At 41.0% G+C, this 19,498-nt stretch overlaps 1 protein-coding gene across 2 annotated transcripts; it reads right to left on the bottom strand.

Moving 5' to 3' along the window:
- Nucleotides 1-486: 486 nt before the first annotated feature.
- On the bottom strand, nt 487-18,740 carry LOC102821349 (chromosome unknown open reading frame, human C14orf93). Of its 2 annotated transcripts, XM_006835446.1 has the most exons (7): nt 18,165-18,740; nt 15,757-16,077; nt 2,575-2,636; nt 2,247-2,350; nt 1,178-1,290; nt 792-906; nt 487-671 (listed from the first exon to the last, which is right to left on the bottom strand). In XM_006835446.1, the coding sequence occupies exons 1-7, from the start codon at nt 18,738-18,740 to the stop codon at nt 487-489; spliced, it is 1,476 nt and encodes a 491-aa protein (XP_006835509.1). The 2 variants fall into 2 exon arrangements, with proteins under 2 accessions (XP_006835509.1, XP_006835508.1); XM_006835445.1 differs by having other exon boundaries at nt 487-906.
- Nucleotides 18,741-19,498: the final 758 nt, after the last annotated feature.

Genomic DNA, 19,498 nt, shown 5'->3' with positions numbered 1-19,498 from the left:
GAAGCCCATAGTCTCCTGCTCAAAAGAATTAGGCCCATGACTGAAACCATCCACCAGATGGCAGTATTACTCAGGGCTGGTCCTGCTCTTCCACTGCAGAGCAAGACCAGCAGTCCGGGGAAGCAGAAGGTACAACCAGGGCTGCTTCCCCAGAGCTGAGGGTGAAACCTGAAGAGAAACTCAAGAGACCAAAGCAAATGTCAAGAAGGCCTCATGTTTTTAGACCCATCAAACTGCTTTCCTCATTCCAGGCTCCTCCCAGGCACTGTGTTTATGTTTAGGAACCAGCATCTTCTGGCTTGCCATCCCCTTTCTATATTAAGCTATTTTATTCTGCAAGAGCTATCACTTCCAGCAGGGGCTGTGTTAAGAAGATAGGCAAATCTACTTTCTCAGACTGCAAAGAGCATTTCATTATTCTTGGAAGCCACTGATTTCTGGACTATGAAGAGTATTCAAAGTCCAAATAATTCTTGTGTACAGATTTCATTCATCCTTTTCCACCTTGATTTCAATGAATGAGTTCAAGTCAGGACAGAAAGTTTTTTGGGTTTGGTCAAAAGATGGGGAGATAGGTCCATTCTCATCACCTCCCTCATCTTCCTCTTCTTGGAAGTTAGGATTGTAAAGTTCTGGTGGAAGGAGCTGGACCTCAGCAGAAGGCAATCTATCTGAGGGAGGCCCATACACACGGTTGGCTTTGGTGCCATGCTTAGAGTTAGCATCCAGATGATAGCAGAGCTCTGTGAGGCACTGGGCCCGGAATCGAGGTGGGCGGGCCACCCAGACACCTGGCTCATTAAGACTGTCCTCTTCATCTGACATCAGCTCTTCGGTCACATCTTTCCACAGGTGTTGATCCTCAGGTCCAAAATGCCTCATGATACTGGATCGGTTGGCAAAAAGCTATGGTAGGAGCCCAGGACAGATATTAGGAAGAGAAACAGACTATGGATTAGATTTGGAGAAAGTATTTAGTTGGGGAAGAAAGGTATATAAAATCTGTGCCTGATGGAACCCCATTCCCAAGTCAAATCTTTGAACTGGCTCACCCTCCTTTTCCTCTATTTGCTTAGAATCTTAGTTCTCAATCCTATTCTCCAATGTCAGGTCATCTGGTACTTCCCACTGTGGCTTATTGTGGTTTAGGGTTTAACATTGTGAGAAGAAGGCCTACCCGGTACCGACGACTTCGAAGTTTCTTCTCCTCTTTTTCCTTCAGGCCTTTAGAGGGGTTCAAGGAGTTTCGGTACTCACGCCTCTTGGTAAGGAAATAGGCCACACAGGCTCCTGGGTTGGAGGAGAAGAGGAAGAAAGGGACAAAAAGCAGTGGTCCGTAAAGCTAATGTTCTCCCATGTAAACTATCACATAATTCACAATAAAACATTAAAAAAAAAAAAAAGCAGTGGTCCTCAGCCTTTTTTCCCCCCACCCCAACATTACTGAATGGGGAGGTTGAGAATCACTATTTAGAAGATGGCATTGGCTTTCTTGGTATTCCTATCAGCATCAGTGTCTGTTTACCCCTCTTTGGTTCAGCTTTCTTTCCCTACCTCCATCTCCAACACTAACTCTTCTCATATCTCCCACTGGAAAAAGACAATTCCAATTGCTTCAGTATTCCCATTGCTAGTGCTTCAGTATTCCCATTGCTAGTGGCTGCTAATCTCACAGTCAGCAGTTCGAAACTACCAGCTGTTCCGCGGGAGAAAGATGAGGCTTTCTGCTCCCATAAAGATTTACAGCTTTGGAAACCCTATGCAGGGTCACTATGAGTTGGAACTCCACGGCACATAACAACAACAACTCTGTTGATTACAGGTACCCTTTCAGTAGAAGTTTTACAGTTCCTAATGCTGCAGGGTTAGCTATGAGATCATCACAGAAGATAGCAAGGCAAGTAGAAAACCTAGGACATAACATTTAAGGATAAAAAGGCAGGCCTGACGTCTGACTTTTCCCTAATGCCTCACATTTAGGTCCTGCATAAACATAAAATATGATGGTATTCTAGCCCTTCTCTTCTCTCATTCTCATTTCAGAATGAGGAGGCAGGGAAAAGGCAAATAGATCTAAACCTGTGTATATTGTAGATTAGAAGACTAGACAAACAGAATACTTTGAAGTCCACTATTTTCAAAACCACTTAAATCATCTCCATTACTCCTTTTCTCCTCTGACGAAGAACATGGCTGAGGGAAGTAGACAGAAAAGATAGGATGGAAATTAATTTGTTTTTTCTTACCTTTCAGCTCCTTATCAGTGTAATTGTGGGGACTGGTCACCAGCTCCTGCTTCAGCTTTTCCAGAAGGAACTTCACTACTGAAATATTCCAAGAGGACTTGATGCTATAACAAAAAGAAGAGAGTAAGGCAGGCGGCTTTTTAAGAGTCAAACAGAAATACCCAGCACTAATCAGCTTTATGTAAATTCCTCCATGGTCCAAGGCAGGATGTAAGGGACAATGGTGAGATCAAAGCCCTAGCTTTACTGTTGGATTGGATCATCTCTCTTTACTTCCCTCCCCTTAGCAAAGTTCTTTTTGAATGATTTTCCCTCTAGAGGACCATACCTTTCAGACCCATTGAATCTCTTGTCATTGGTGATGTGGTTATGCACATTGTGGACCATTTTCTAGTGAAAAAAACAAAACACAGAATTAAGCCAGGAGTGGATACCATGAAAACCCTCCTCAGGTCTATAGGGTAAAAAAACATTGTCCCTATGTAGTTCTCTGCCTGAATCCTTTCCATAGCCTAAGTGCCATTTTTTTAAGACATAGGAGAAATTAACTTTAATAATATAGTGTGGGTACCATTTCTGTAGAGGACTTTTCTTAACCAGAGAGCCAGAAATATTTATCCAACTTAGTATTTGTTATGAGGTCCTTCTTCCCACTTTTTATTTAATTTGTGTCAAGATTGCAGGATCGTTCCTGGCCTTACCTCTACTCCTAGGGAATGGGATTGTTAGAGCAGAAGCTTTCAAACACTTCCATGGATACACTCCTAATGGCTGGAGAGAGCTACGGCAAGTGGACATTTCTTGAAGTCCCCTATTTCATTTTTATTTAGACTAGATCTATATTACTTTTAATATAAAAACATCTTCCAAGTTTTTCTAGTAACAGTAATGATTGAGGAACATGTTTATCCATGGCGTTATATGTCCTTTTGCACACTCGTGCAAACCCCAGGGTTACATCCAGCATGGCCTGAAAAACACAAACCTAAAAGGAGTGAGCTTTGGAAAGGACCTTAGAGACTGTCACCCAGTCTCCCTTTCACATTATACAACTCCCTTTTGCTTATACAACTCTAGTGATGGGTTCTCATGAGTTTTTGAGACAGCTTATTCTACTGTTGAATATCTCTAATAGTTAAAAAAAATTTTTTTAGCTTTAGCTGCCCTAGTTTTGCCCATGATGTTGTTAATTGCCGTTGAGTCAGGGTTTCCAAGGAGTGACTGGTGGGTTTGAACTGCCAACTTTGTGGTTAGCAGTCTAATAGTTATCCTACAGTGTCACACTAGGACTCCTGAAATAGTCAAAGTTAGCCTTCATGTATTTCTTTCTTATCAGTCTTCTTTTATCCAGCCTAAACAACTTCAAGTCTTCAGTCATTCCTCATGACATAGTTTTCAGACAGAATCCCCATCAAATGATGAGGCACTCTGATATGCCAGTGCCCCTCTTACAGAGTGGCACCTGGAATGGAATCTGACTCATCAGATGAGATACGGCCAAACAGCATTACCTCCCTGAATGGAACACTAGATTTCTAGGAATAAAACCTAAGATGGTGTTACCTTTCTTAGCAACCCTACACCTACTCACAGTGCCACAGAGTTCATTCCTAATGAGCTTGTAGTCAACTCAAGTCCTTAGACATCTGTCACATGAATTACTGTCTCTACCATTTTACAAATGATTTGTTAAGCTTTAATGCAGGATTGTATATTTCTTCCTATTAAAGTTAGTTTTGTTGTTTCTGATTATACTTTTATTCTAAGCTCTCTTAATGAGTGGAAGTCCTGTCTTAATGGGCTCATATCTTGATCTATATTTAGAAAACCCCCATTTAATCTTCTACCTCTATGGCTGACTGCCCATATTACCTTAGGAAAGGACTGCCAACTCTTTCTGGCTAGGGTCTCCAGTATACTGTTATTACACTTGTTTCATAGTCAATATAGTTATTTTACCTCTTAGAAGTCCAAACTTAAGGAGTCACAAGGGGAAGGATAAATGCTTCAAAAAGCATTTGGGAGAGTTGCAAAAAGAGGAGGGGCATTGCATAGTTTCCAACTCAAGTGGCTTAGAAGAGATCAGCTGATAAAAATCAAACTAGGCTTGAAGTAGAAAAGGAAAATACTGTAGACAAAAATAAGTGTTAAGACTGTAAAGGCTGTTGGCTTACCTACCTTCTCAGTGAGCTAAAAATAAATACATTTCCCAGGGATAACTTGGGTCTGCAGCATTCCAAGGAATTAAAATTTTGGTTTGGTCCTTTTGATTCAAAGGATCCCTAGAAATAATCACAGCCAGCCCAGCACATTGGAGAGATGCCTCTCCTATTCCTTCTGAAAGCTAAAGATTAGGCTAGTGAAGATCTGCAACTATTACTCCTCCTTCAGTCCCCAAACCCACAGTCTGGCTGGAGAGCCTACAAGAACACATTAAACCTTCTTTTGTGCTGGGCAGCAAACTTCCCTGGCTGGTCCTCTAGATCCCTGTCAAGCACTAGCCTAGAGACCATGATGAGTGAACTACTTACTGTTCTCCTCAGTAGATTCCCAGTTTCACCAAGCTCATTAAAGAGTAGAAACAAGCCAGGTCTCACACTGTTCTGCTCTCTGAGGCAGGCAAGGAAGGAATGGAGTGGTTGACTCTGAAAATCTCAACTTCATGCAAAGTCTAATTATCACACATTTATTCATGGGTTAAGCATATGAAGCTTTGGGAAATCCCTTGAAATGCATGTGTAGGTATATGCCTCCACTTCTATTACTGGAAATAAGAGTGTACTGTCCATCTTGGGTGGAGAAACTAAACCCATCCCCTGTGCTTGGTAAGTGAGATGTCCCTGAACATAAGCAAAATGAAAATTAGAAAAAAACAAATTAATACAGATTATGAATGGTATCTTCCTGGGGGTGGGGGGAATCCCTCACTATAAAATTTATAATAACTTTTCTGATGGGGTGCTGGGCCCAATGCCACAGACTTCAATTTGAAAGAAATACATGTGAAAAAGATTTCAGAATGCAAAGACAAATCAAAAGAAAGAGAAAGTAAGAATGGTACTGAGAAAAAGGTAAAGGTACCAAATCTATTAAACTTATGTAGGAAAAAGGAAGAGATGAATTTTAACAAAGAAAATATAAATGGTAATCAGTTGTTTTCAATTTTTACTATGACAGTAACAAGAAGAAGAGGGCTACACATTATGATAAGATTTAGGTTGATGTGACAGGTGACCTTGACAACCAGGACTTTCAAGTTATTTCACAGCAGCCATTTTCCAGGGCTACCACTCATCTGTCAGTTTGTCATATTTGTGTGTTGCTGTGATGCTGGAAGATATGCCACTGATACTTAAAATACCAGCAGGGAAAAAAATAAATAAAATACCAGCAGTGTCACCAAGTGGTTTTGGTGGAGCTTCCAGACTAAGACGGTCTAGGAAGAAGAAAAGGCAGACCACTGCTGAATGTTAACCACTGAAAACCTTATGACTAAAAGTGGAACATTATCATATAAAGTGACAGAAGATGAGCCCCTCAGGTTGGAAGGTACTCATAACATGACTGGAGAAGAGCTGCCTCAAAGTAGAGCAGCTTAATGATGTGGATGGAGTTAAGCTTTCAGGACCTTCATTTGCTCATGGGCACAACTCAAAATGAGAAGAACAATTGCTGTAAACAACCCTTTAATCAGAACATGGAATGTACAAAGTATGAATCTAGAAAATTAGAAGTTGTAAAAAATGAAATGGAACACATGAAGATCAATATTCTAGGCATTAGTGAGCTGAAATGGATTGGTATTGTCCATTTTGAATCTGACAATCCAATGGTTTACTATGCCTAGGATAACATACTGGTATCACATTCATCATCATAAAGAATATTTCAAGATCTAAAAGTATAATACTATCTGTGGTAGAATAATATCCATATTCTATAAGGAATATGAGTTAATACCACTGTGACAATAAAGGTTTTTGTGTTGACTTGATTGGGCCAGGATTCTCTGTGGTTTGGCAGTTGAGATGTAGCTATCCCCCAAGATGTGATTTGATGTGATAAACTAATAAGGGGATTAAGGGTGGGATTAACAAGAGATAAAAGGAGAGAGACTTGAACAGAGAAGGAAAGATCTACCACCACCAAGACAGAAGAGTCTGGAGTAGTGTGTCCTTTGGACCTTGGTTCCTGTACTGCGATGCTCCTAGATCCAGAGGAAGAGTGATGCCAAGACATATAGAGAACTCCAAGGAATTCTGGGCCTACAAATGCTCAAGGAGACAAGGACCTTTTTCCAGAACCAGTACTCTGAATTCAGACTTCTAGCCTCCTAAACCATGAGAGAATAAATTTCTAGTTCTTAAAGAGATACCTGTGGTACTTCTGTTATTTTTTTTTTGTTGTTGTTAAGTGCCATTGAGTCCGTTCTGACCCATAGCACTCCTGTTTATAGTTTCCAAGGAGTGGCTGTTGAGCTTGAACCACTGACCTTGTTGTTCAAACCGACTTTGCAGTCTAGTGAATTAACCCACAGCAGCATTAAATAAGTAAGACAACCATATAACTCAAATTTACACATCAAACACTAGAGTCAATAATGATGAAATTGAAGAATTCTACCAACTTCTTCAGTCTGAAACTGATCAAACATGCAATCAATTACTGGTGATCAATACAAGCATTGATAATTACTGGTGATCAATACAAAAGGTTGAAACAGAGGAAGGATCTATATAGTTCGAAAATGTAGCCTTGGTGACAGAAATGATCTGGAAATTGCATGATAGAATTTTGCAAGACCAATGATTTATTCATTGCAAATACCTTTTCTCAACAACATAAAAGATGACTATACACCTAGACCTTTCCAGATGGAGTACACAGAAATCAAATTGACTACATCTGTGAGAAGAGATAATATCATCAACCAAAACAAGGTTATGACTGACTATGTTATGACCATCAATTGCTCATATGCAAGTTCAGGCTAAAGCTACAGAAAATTAAAACAAGTCCATGAGAGCCAAAATATGATCTTAAGTATATCCCACCTGAATTTAGAGACCATCTTAAGAACAGATTTCATGCATTAGACAATAATGACCAAAGACCACAAGAGTTGTAGAATGAAATCAAGAACATCATACAGAAAGACAGCAAAAGGTCATTTAAAAGACAGGAAGGAAAGAAAAGACCAAAGTGGATGTCAAAAGAGACTCTGAAACTTTCTCTTAAGTGTGGTGGTGGTGGTTATGTGCCATGGATTCGGTTCCAACTCATAGCGGCCCTGTATTGGGTTTCTGAGGCTGTAAATCTTTAAAGGAGCAGAAAGTGTCATCTTTCTCCTGCAGAAGAACTGCTGGTAGTTTTGAACTGCTGACTTTCAGATTAACAGCCCAACTTGTAACCACTACGCTACCAGAGACCCTTTCTCTTGAGTGTAGAGAAGCTAAAGCAACTAAAAGAAATGATGAAGTAAAAGAGCTGAACAGAAATTTTCAAAGGGCAACTTGAGAAGACAAAGTAAATTATTATAATTAGATGTAGAAAGACCTGGAGTTAGAAAACCAGAAGGGAAGAACATACTCAGTATTTCTCAAGCTGAAAGAACTAAAATAAAAAATAAAAATTAATGCCTCATTGCACTATTGAGGGATTTTATGGGCAAAATATTGAATGACGTTGGAAACATCAAAAGAAGATGGAAAGAATACAGAGTCACTGTACCAAAAAGAATTGGTCAGAGGGGGAAGACTTGCAGGATATAGCCTTTGGTTGGTTGATGATGCATGGAGGGGATTGTAACCATGGCAAAGAAACAATATATGATCGGATGAATGTAAAGCTAATGTTTTCCCAGTAAACTATCACATAATTAACAATAAAACATTTAAAAAAAAAAAGAATTGGTCAGTGTTCAGTCATTTCAAGAGATACCATATGATGAAGAACTGATGATATTGAAGAAAGAAGTTCAGGCAGCACAGAAAGTACTGGCAAAGAACAAGGATTTAGGAATTGACAGAATTCAAATGAAATGTTTCAACAAACTGATGCAGCACTGGAGGCATTCACTCGCCTATGTCAAGACCTATAGAAGACAGCTGCTTGGTCAACTGATTCAAAAACATCCATAAGTGTTCCTATTCCAAAGAAAGGTGACCTGATAGAATGCAGCAATCATTAACAATATCATTGATATTACAAATAAAATTTTGCTGAAGATAATTAAAAAAACAACAAACTATTGCAGCAGTACATCAGGGAACTGCTAGAAATTCAAGCTGGATTCAGAAAAGGACACAGAACCAGGGAAACAATTGCTGATGTAAGATGGATTTTGACTGAAAGCAGAGAATAGCAGAAAGATGTTTACTTGTGCTTTATTGACTATGCAAAGGCATTTGACTGTGTGGGTTATAACAAACTATGGAAAACATTGCAAAGAATGGGTATTCCAGAACACTACACAGTGCTCATGAGAAACCTCTACATAAACCAAGAGCCAGTCCTAAGTACAGAACAAAAGGATACTGAGTGGTTTAAAATCAGGAAAGGTGTGCACTAGGGTTGTATCCTTTCACTATATTTATTCATTCTGTATGCCAAGCAAAATAATCCAAGAAGAACATGGCATCAGGATCAGAGGAAGAGTCATTAACAACCTGTGGTATGCAGATGACACAACCGTGCTTGCTGAAAGTGAAGAAGCCTTGAAATATTGACTGATGACGATCAAAGACTACTGCCTTCAGTGTGGAATGTGCTTTCAGTATGGAATGCACTGCAAAGTAAAGAAAACAAAAATCCTTACCATTGGATCATTAAATAGCCTCATGATAAACAAAGAGAACATTAAAGTTGTCAAAGAATTCATTTTGCTTGGATCCACAATCAACACTCATGGAAGCAGCAATCAAGAAATCAAAAGATGTATTTAATTAGGCAAACCTGCTACAAAGGCCTTCTTAAAGTGCTATACAGCAAAGATATCAGACATAAGGTGTACCTGACCCAAGCTATGGTATTTCCAATTGCCTCATATGCATGTGAAAATTGGACGATGAATAAGGAAGACCATGCATTTAAGTTATGGTGTTGGAGAAGAATATTGATAAGTACCATGGACTGCAAGAGAACTAACAAATCTATCTTTGAAGAAGTACAGACAGAATGCTCCCTAGAAGTGAAGATGGTGAGGTTTTATCCTCATACTTTGGATATATTGTTAGGAGGGACCAATTCTTGGAGAAGGACATCATGCTTGGTAAAGTGGAGGGTTAGCAAAAAAGAAAATCTCCCAGCAAGATGGATTGACACCATGGCAGCAACAATGGGCTCAAACATAACAATTGTAAGGATGACAGAGGACTGGGCAGTGTTTTGTTCTTTTGCGCATAGGGTCAGTAGGAGTCAGAACTGACTCAACAGCACCTAACAACAACATTATCCAGGAAATGAAAACCCATTAAGTCTATATGCATATATACTCATACATACGCATACATTTGTATATAAATATTCCCTTGATTAGATGTTCTTTGGGCAGAGGATAATCCAAAGAGCTGTGGTCACCAGTGGCATCATTAGTATTAGTATCACCCAGTGCAGTAACTCATCATATCACTGCTCCCTCATAGACCTCCTCCCATACCAGACTATACAAAATGCTAAGTAACGTTCATTATCAATTTTAGTCATAGAATAATACATGATATCGTTATAAAATTGTTTAAGTGTACTATTTGTTATATGAGTACTAACAACAACGAAATAAAGAGCCCTGATGATATAGTGGGTTAAACATTGGTCTGCTATTTGCAAGGTCGGTGGCTTAAAACTACCAGTCACTCTGAGGGAGAAAAATGAGGCTGTCTGCTCTCATAGAGATTTGTGCTTCCAGAAATCCTAGGGAGGGAGCAGTTCTACTCTGGCCTATCGGGTCACTATGTTCAGAATCAACTCAACAGCAGTGGGTAACAATAAAATAGCTTTGTAAAAATAGTTCTACATTTAATCACAACAGTATTAGTTGTTGTTATTAAGTGCCCTCAAGTCAGGTCCAGCTAACAGCAACCCTAAGTACAACAGAACTAAACACTGCTCAAATATTCCCCATTCCCACAATTGTTGCTCTATTTGAGCCTAATTGTTGTGGCCACTGTATCAGTTCATTTCATTGAGGGTCTTCCTCTCTTTTACTTACCATCAATTTATTTCACTTGTCATTCTCCAGAACTGGTCCCTCCTGATGACATGCCCAAAGTATGTAACATAACATGAAATCTTAACATCCTCGCTTCTAAGAAGCATTCTGACATACTTCCAATGCACATTTGTTCGTTTTTCTTGCAGTTCATGATATAATTAATATTCTTCACCAACACCATAATTCAAAGTCTTCAATTCTTCTTTGCTTTTCCTTATTCATTGTCCAGATTTTGCATGCATATGCCTAAAAAAACCACACTGCCATCAAGTCAATTCTGACTCATAACTACTCTACATAGCATTTTCAAGGCTGTAAATCATTATGGAAGCAGAAAACCTTATTTTTCTCTCTTAGGGAGTTTGAACTGCTGACTCTGCGTTTAACAATCCAATGCTTATCCTACAGCGCCACCACCATGGTTTGGGTCAAACAAATACCTTTGCTTTCTACAACTTTAAAGAGATCTTTTGCAGCAGATTTGCCCAATGCAATATGTCATTTGATTTCCTAACTACTGTTCCATGAGGATTGATTATGGATCCATGTAAAATGGAATCCTTGACAACTTCAATCTTTGCTCCATTTATCATGATGTTGCTTATTGGTCCAATTGTAAGGATTTTTGTTTCTTTATGCTGATGTCAAATGGATCTCAGCTGAGGTAATCCATATTGAAGGCTGTAGTCTTTTTCATCAGTAAGTGGTTCAAGTCCTCTTTGCTATTAGTGAGGAGTGTTGTGTCATCTGCATTCTACAATCTACTTCCAATCCTGATACTGAGTTCTTTTTCACATAGTCCATCTTCTGTGATAATTTGACATAGAGATTACATAAGTATGATGAAAGGATGCAACTCTGATGAACATTTCCTGATTTGAAACTATGCATTATCCCTTTGTTCTACTTGAACAACTGCCTCATGGTCTATCTATGTGCAGGTTCCTCATTAGAACAATTAAGTATTCTGGAACTCCCATTCTTCACAATGTTATTCACACATATATTCTGTTATGCACCACACAAGTGTCTTTGCATAGTAAATGAAACACAGGTAAACATCTTTCTGGTATTCTTTGCTTTCAGCCAAGATCCATTTGACATCAGCAATGATATCCTTGTTCCACATCCTCTTCTAAATCTGGCTTGAATTTCTGTCAATTTCCTGTCGATGTCTTACTGCAACTGTTTTTTAATTATTTTCATCAACATTCTACTTGCATGTGATACTAATGATATTGTTCAATAATTTCCACATTTTGTTAGGTCATGTTTCTTTGAAATGAGCATGAATATGGACCCTTTCCAGTCTGTTGGCCAAGTAGCTGTCTTCCAAATTTCTTAGGATAGACAAGTGAGCACCTCTAGTACTAGATTTGTTTATCAAAACATTTCAGTTGGTATTTCATCAATTCCTGGCGTCCTGTTTTTCCATCTGTGCCTTCATTACAGCTTGGACTTTTTCCTTTAACACTATTGGTTCTTGAACATATGCTACCTCCTGAAATGGTTGAAAGTGATTAGTTCTTTTTGGTACAGTAACTCTATGTAGTCTTTCCATTTTCTTTTGATGCTTCCTACATTGCTCAATATTTTGCTCATGTTGTTGTTGTTAAGTGCTGTCAAGTTGGTTCCAACTAATAGCGAGCCTATATAGGGTTTCCAAGAAGCAGATGATGAGTTTAAACCACTGACCTTGTGGCTAGCCGTCCACTGCTTATCCCACAGTGCCACACCAGGATTTTGCCCAAAGAATCCTTCAATATTGCAACATGAGGCTTGAATTCTTTTCTTCAGTTCTTTCAGTTTGAGAAATGACGGTGTCTTTTCCCCCTTTGGTTTTCCAACTCCTGGTCTTTGCATTTTCACATATCATTATAATACTTTATTTTGGTTTCTTAAGTCACCCTTTGAAATCTTCTGTTCAGCTCTTTTACTTCATCATTGCTTCTTTTGCTTTAACTATTCTACCTTCAAGAGCAAGTTATAGAGGCTCTTTAGACATTCATTTTGTTTTTGTTTTTATATTTTTAATGACCTTTTGCTTTCTTTATATATGATATCTTTGATGCCAACCCACAACTGTTCTGGTCTTTGGTCATTAATGTTCAAAAATCTATTCTTGATATAGTCTCTAAATTCAGGTGGAATATATCCTCAAGGTCATATTTTGGCTCACATGAACTTGTTTTAATTTACTTCAGTTTCAGCTTGAACTTGAATATGAACAATTGATGGTCTGTTCCATAGTTGGTCCCTGGCCTTCTTCTGACTGATGGTATTGAGCTTCTTCATCATCTAAACAAATGTAATCAATTTGATTCCTGTGTATGCCATCCTAAGAGGTTCACATGTTACCATTTATATTGTTGAAAAATGGTATTTGCAATGAATAAGTCATTGCAAATTTCTATCTTGGTGTTATTACGGTCATAGTTTCCAACTACTGATCTTTCTTGTTTGTTTCCAATTTTTACAATCCAATAATCAGTAGTTACCAATCTCTTGATTAAATGTTTGATTAATTTCAGGCTGCATGGTTGTTGTTTGTTGTTATGTGCCATCAAGTCAGTTCCAACTCATAGCAACCCAAAATAGTGTTTCTGAGGCATGACTAGTGGGTTTGAACCACTAACCTTGCAGTTAGCAATCCAGTGCTTATCCTACAGTACCACATCAGGACTTGATTAGTTGGTAAAAATCTTCAGTTTCCTCATCTTTGGCACTAGTGGTTGGTGTGTAAGTTTTAATAATAGTTGTAGCTGTATGACTATTATCCTATCACTGACAGCGTTGTATTTCAGAATAGATCTCGAAATGTTCTTTTTAATGCTCTTCTTAATGTTCTTTTTAATGATTAATGCAATACCATTCCTTTGTCACTCCTGGCACAGTAGACTATATGAATGTTTCATTCAAAATGGTCAATACCAGTCCATTTCAGTTCACGAAGGCCTAGGGCATCTATCTTTTTGCACTCCATTTCATTTTTTATCATTGCCAACTTTCCTAAATTCTTATTTCATACATTCAATGTTCTGATTATTAGTGGATGTTTACTGCTGCTTCTTCTCATTTCAAGTCATGCCACATCAGCAAATGTTGTTGTTAAGTACCGTGGAGTTGGTTCCAACTCATAGTGACGCTGCACAGTGTTTCCGAGGCTGTAACTCTTTACGGGAGCAGAACGCCTCATCTTTCTCCCACGGAACTGCTGGTAGTTTCGAACTGCTGACCTTGAGGTTGGCAGCCCGACTCGTCACTACTAATGGAGGTCTCCAAAACTTCACTCTGTCTATGTCATTAAGACCGACTCTGCTTTGAGGAGGCAGCTTTTCCCCAGTCATATTTGGAATATCTTCCAACCTGAGGGGTTCATCTTCTAGCTCTATATCAGATAATGTCTACTGCTACTCATAAAGTTTTCATTGGCTTATTTTTCGGAAGTGGACTGCCTCTTCCTTCTTCCTAGTCTGGAAGCTCTGCTGAAACCTGTCCACCATGGGTGACCCTACTGGTATTTGAAATACCAATGGCATAGCTTTCGGCATCACAGCAACACACAAGTCACCACAGTACAACAAACTGACAGATGAATGCCGGCATTATTAGTTACAACATTATTGGTAATTGAATAGTAGCCTTTTAAATTTTTTTCTCATTCTTTTCCTTAAATTACTACTTCCCTCTCAAAAAAGTTATTGATATAGATTCACAAATACTAATTACCACAATATTGTAGCTCAAACACCAGAAAATTTGACAAAATCAGCAATTACAAAAATACAGACCTGTAGTGTGTCCAGAGGAAACCATGTAACTAGAAGCATCATTGTAATTGGGTAATAATGACAGATCTGACCAGAGTGTATTGTTGTTAAGTGCTGTCGAGTTGGTTCTGACCCATAGTGACCCTGTATAGGGTTTCCTAGGAGCAACTGGTGAGCTTGAACCACTGACCATGCAGTTCAAAAAGACTTGGCAGTCCAGCGCATTAGCCCACAGTGCCACATAGAGAAGGTTCAAAAAGTGAATCAGAATAGAGTTTTAGCCTTATAAGTATATTGATACATGTAAAGCTTGGCTTATAAAATAGGTTTTTGTTGTTATCACTAAAAACAGGGCTATTTAAATAACAAATAATAAATATCTGTTTAAACACTGCACAAAAATTTTATAGACACTCATTTTGGTGTTAGCTCCTCTAATACCCAGTGTGGCCTGCACATACACCCCTCACCCAGTGATGTCACTGTTGGTCATCTTAGAAGTGGGTTTATCAATCTTGGCACTATTGGCATTTTGGGCTGGATTATTCTTTGTGTAAGAAGTTGTCCTGTGCATTATAGGATGTTTAACGGGACCCCTAGCCTCTACCCACTAGATGCCAGTAGCAACCCCATCTTTCCTCTGCAGTTATAAAAACCAAAAATGTCTCCAGATGCTTCCAAATGTCTCCTGGAGTGGCGGGGTGCCACCCTCGTTGAGAACTACTGTCCTTGAAGAGCTCTAGGTTTAATTAGCTGCCAGGTTATAGGGTTCTCAACTTAGCAGGATGTTCCTAGGACTCTAAGCCACCCGAAGATTTCAGTCAGACCTGTTTAGGCCAGCCTAGTCCTTGCCAAGAATTCTTGGCATGACTAGGAACTCCAAACCTTTATAACTGAGCTAAGTGCCTAATGGTCCTCTGTATCTCTGTGGCTTAGGACCACCTCAGGACACTTGGTTTTTCCATCCAAGGGGCTCCTGGATACTTACCTTGCACATTGGCTACATTTCCAGTGCTACTCTTCAGTGCTTAATCCCTTAAAGATCTGCCTATCAGAATTATTAGAACGTTAGGAGATAGAGTCCTGGTATGGTGCTGTAGAATAAGTACTGGACTGTTAACCGCAAGATTGGCAGTTCAAACCCACTATCCACTTCTTGAAAATCCTATAGAGGTTCGCTATGAGATGGAACCAACTAGATGGCACTTAACAGCAGCAACAGTAAAATTAAAATAAATAAATAAAATGAATTTTACTTTACTTACTTCTTACTTAAATAAGTAAAAGTAAAATGACAATCTATCCATTGTTGTGAAGTGCTATCGAATTGGTTCCAACTCATGGCAACCCTGTATAGGATTTCCAAGGAGCAGCTGGTGGTGGGTTTGAACTGCCAAGCCTTGAGATTAGCAGTCCATTGCTTATCCATATAGATTCATTCACTATGGGAGGCAAAATCAACCCACCCTTCTCTCATCTCTCCAAACTTAAAAAAAAAAAAAAAAGGTGTAAAATTGAGCTCACTTACAGACAATACCAGATCCCTCTTCCGCCTGGAATTCCTCTGCCCACTCCCTCTGGTCCTGCACTGGGAAGCAGTAAACACTAGAGATTGTCTCAGCTCCCCAGTGCCTCCAGGGCCTGACTCTTCCAAGGCATTGTCCAGGGCAGCAGCAGCACTGAGCACATCTTCGGGGCGGGGCAATGGCAGCTTGGCTCCATTCTCTGGCCCCGTCTCTGAGGCTGCCCGCTGGATAGCCAGTTGTGTGGCTGGTGAGAGTTGCTTGGCATAAGCAGGGACCAGCACCCGCTGCACTGCACCCTCAGAGGCCACGTAATCATCCACCAGCTAACAACATGAAAGAGAACAGCCGATTAGCTTGCCTGTTGAATCAGGGGCCTTGATCAAGGACAGTGAACTGAGTGGATAGATGCAGAGAGTCTAGCACAGTCTTTAATGGTCAATGGCTTGTTTCTCTGTGTGTACAGGGCTTCTCAAGTTGGGTCATTATCATAGAATTGATTACAAGGACAAGTCATGTTTCGTATGTTCTGTTTGTGAGTAGAAATTTATGATTTTCTCTTGGGTATAAGATATGTAGCTGGGAAAACATTTGGTCTAAAAGGGATTGACAGAAGAAGTGATAACAAGAAAGGGAAACTAAGCCAGGAGGAGCAAGGGAGGAAAATGATAGCAACAGTAAAGAGGGAAAATGAGAGCAAAGGAGGGAGACAGAAAGTGAGACATCTCTGGAGTGCAGTACTCGCCTGTTGCCCATCCCCTTGGCTGGGCCAGTCCTGTAGCCTCACCTTGGTCCTGCCCTGGCAGCATCTGATAGTCGTTGCCCTGCCATCTACTTGACTGTCTGTGCCCTCACTCAAGGACATACAGGGCAAGAAAGGAAGGAGGGAGGAAGGGAGAAGAAAGGAGGGGGGATTTCTGCAGCCAAGAAAACAAAACAGTGAAAGTGTGTGTGTGTGGGGGGGGGGGGGGGGAACAAACACAGAAAGCAGCGGGGGAGGAGGCTGAGATTTATAGACCTGTGAGCTGCTTTCTGCTCTGTGGAATCTAATTCCTCCTGTCGGCTTGGAAGCCTTCCCTGCCTGAAAGAAACCACAGCCTGGTCTGGAATCCTCCTGCCTCCCCTCTCCTTGATCCCTCTTCCCTCAGTCCCCAACTATTGTTGGTCTTGACTAGGCACAAACAGTGGCAAGCAATAATGGGCATTAGCCATAAGGCTATGCCTTTTAGGGGATCAGTGACCAGTTGTTGTGTTACATTGGAGGACTAAGGGGAGTTTATATATATATATATATATATATATATATATTCAGTTTTCAGATCCAGCAGATGGGCTGGGAATTTCATCCGTCCCATCTACCCCTTGTTCTGCTCCTTTACTCTTTCCTGGGTGTCTGAGCTTTATCATAGGGGAGGAGGAGAGAGGGAGGGCTGGCATGGAGAATAAGGTGGAGGAGAGTTGACAGACCTCCCACTGTCTCTCAAGTGGCAACACATCTGTTATTTTCCCATCTCTATGATCGCTATGGTTGCTCCATCTCCTTCCCATACTTTCATGTGTGACATTCTGCAGTTTTTACTCTACCCACCCAGGATTTCCCTGCTCATATGGCCCTAAGCAGTAAAGAACCAGAAATAGAGCAGTGTATGTCTATGTCTTTTCCTGCTCACAAAATGTGCTTGCTTGCTTCCTTTTTCCCTTCACTCTTTCTCCCTCCATGTTATTCCTCTTACTACTAATGCTTAATCGTTGATTTCCCCCCTCATTTTATTTCCTTTCCTCTAGCTCCCCTACTGCCTTACCTGGAATTCTCTTTGCCACATAGATTCTCCCCTTTCCACATAGATTCACCTTGCTTCTCTGCTCCTTTTTTCACTTTGCTCCTCCCTCACCCCTTCATTTCAACCTGCCTCTTTCCCTCAGATATTATCTACCATCTTTGTCCTCTCCCTCTCACTTTTTCCTTTACTCTCTCTCTCCACCTCTGCCTCCATCTCCTCCACATTCCCATCTCCCTCTATACTGAACTCCTCTTGGCAAGCAGAGGGCCAGTGATAAAATATGAATGAGCCGTCTGTGCACGGCAGGCATTCTCGCCAGGAGAGGCAGAGCCCATGGAGCGGTGGAGACAGCTGTGGAGAAGTTGCCTTGCTGTGTTACTGAGAGAGAGGGAACAGCATCCCATCTCCACACACTCCAAAAATCATCTTCTGTCGAAGAGCCTGATGGCAAAATAGGAATACTGACTCTCCTGAAAGGCCAAAAAATGTGGTACTGTTGTTTTATCACAAACCCAACCCAGGTAAGGTATCAAGATGGAAAGAAAATTAGAGAAAGGGAAAAGGAGCGTGAGAAGGCAAGGACAACCAGTAAGGAATGCCAGCACTCATGTCCCTCCTCAGCCCATACTCACAGGATTGAGCAGTGAGGCCCCCTCACTGGCAGCCAGGGCACACCTTGGAGTGGCTGGGAAGCCTAAAGGTCCAGGCCCCACAGCGGAGGCTGCTCCCAGCTGCCGCAGCTCCTCGATCACCACCTGCACGCCGCTGCCCACGCTGTCACACTCTTCTTCCATGGCAGCCAGAGCCTTGCTGGTCTCCCCGGGGTTCTCCTTGAGGGTCCCAGGCTCTTCAGGTGGGGAGCTCTGTGCCCCACTTTCTCCATTCTCATCAGGGGTAGGCACTTTCCCTTGCTTTAGCTCACCCACCTCCTCCTGCAGACGTTTTAACAATTCATTGTTGGCCCTGGCAAGACCCAGAGCAGCTTCAGCCAGTCCCACTGCCTTCTCTACCCTCTGGTAGATGATATGTAGGAGCTGCTCTGAACTCTGAACGGCCAGGCCATGTCCTGTCACAGTGATAGGGGTGCTGGGAGGAGGATTCCCGCCCTGTGTGCTGCCCCCACTAGTCTCATTTTTACAGGCACAGCAACAGCATGTGGCCTCACTGCCACTGGGTGGGGAGAAGAGAATGGTAGCACTGAAGGACATGGCTTAAAGCAATGACAACCCAGCTCACACAGCTGGATCTTTCCAAAGAGTCCTGAAGCAAACCAACTTTGCAAGTTTGGTGGGAAGCACTGTTTTCTTTGGATTCACTTTCCTTTCTCATAGAGGAGGGTCAGAGCAGCCTGGGTCCTGGGCACTGGGTTCTGTGAAGGAGGAGTATGCACGCAGAGAAGGGATGCACAGTCCATGGCTGCCTCGCCTCAGACTGCAGGGGAGAGAGGCTTTCTTCTCTTTGTAGATGCTGCTCCCCAGCACAGCACACAGGGTATCACACTCACCCCTTGCCAAAGGGGGATCCTATAGAGGCCTTCCTGGAGAACACAATGTCAGAGGGTAGAAGGCATTCTTCTTGTACCCAAGCATGGAACCTCCCTCCCCATCTACCACTCCAACCAAAGGAACAGAGAAGGTGTTCAAAAGGACCCACTGGCATCTGGAAAGATTAGAAGATTAAGGAAGAAAATGTAGATCTGTCATCTCACTATCTTACTGTAATAACACTATTGCATTTTATGACTTTGACATAATTCCTGAAGGAGTTTACAATGCTTCACATAGGGGGTATCTCATCTGTACAACAGCTTTAAGAAACACATATTACTCTAGGTACCGGGCAGAGACCCAGAGAGAAGTTATATGTCTTCTTCAAGGTCAGAGGAAGATAACAGAATCGACTTATTGCTATTTCAGTCTACTGTTTATTTTTTTCTGAACAGATACCACTTTTTGTTGACAAGAAG

The sequence above is a fragment of the Chrysochloris asiatica genome, unplaced genomic scaffold (assembly GCF_000296735.1).
Source record: "Chrysochloris asiatica unplaced genomic scaffold, ChrAsi1.0 scaffold00017, whole genome shotgun sequence".
NCBI classification, from domain to species: Eukaryota; Metazoa; Chordata; class Mammalia; order Afrosoricida; family Chrysochloridae; genus Chrysochloris; species Chrysochloris asiatica.
Note: the sequence above shows the minus strand (reverse complement) of the source record. Positions and strands in the feature narration are given on the sequence as shown.

Excerpts from the sequence above, each read along its gene's own strand:
- LOC102821349 (XM_006835445.1), bottom strand. The coding sequence starts at position 18,740 with ATGTCCTTCAGTGCTACCATTCTCTTCTCCCCACCCAGTGGCAGTGAG. Across the intron at positions 2,351-2,574 it reads AGATTCAATGGGTCTGAAAG|CATCAAGTCCTCTTGGAATA; the intron begins GTATGGTCCTCT and ends TTTTTGTTATAG. Across the intron at positions 1,291-2,246 it reads CACTGATAAGGAGCTGAAAG|GAGCCTGTGTGGCCTATTTC; the intron begins GTAAGAAAAAAC and ends CCTCCAACCCAG.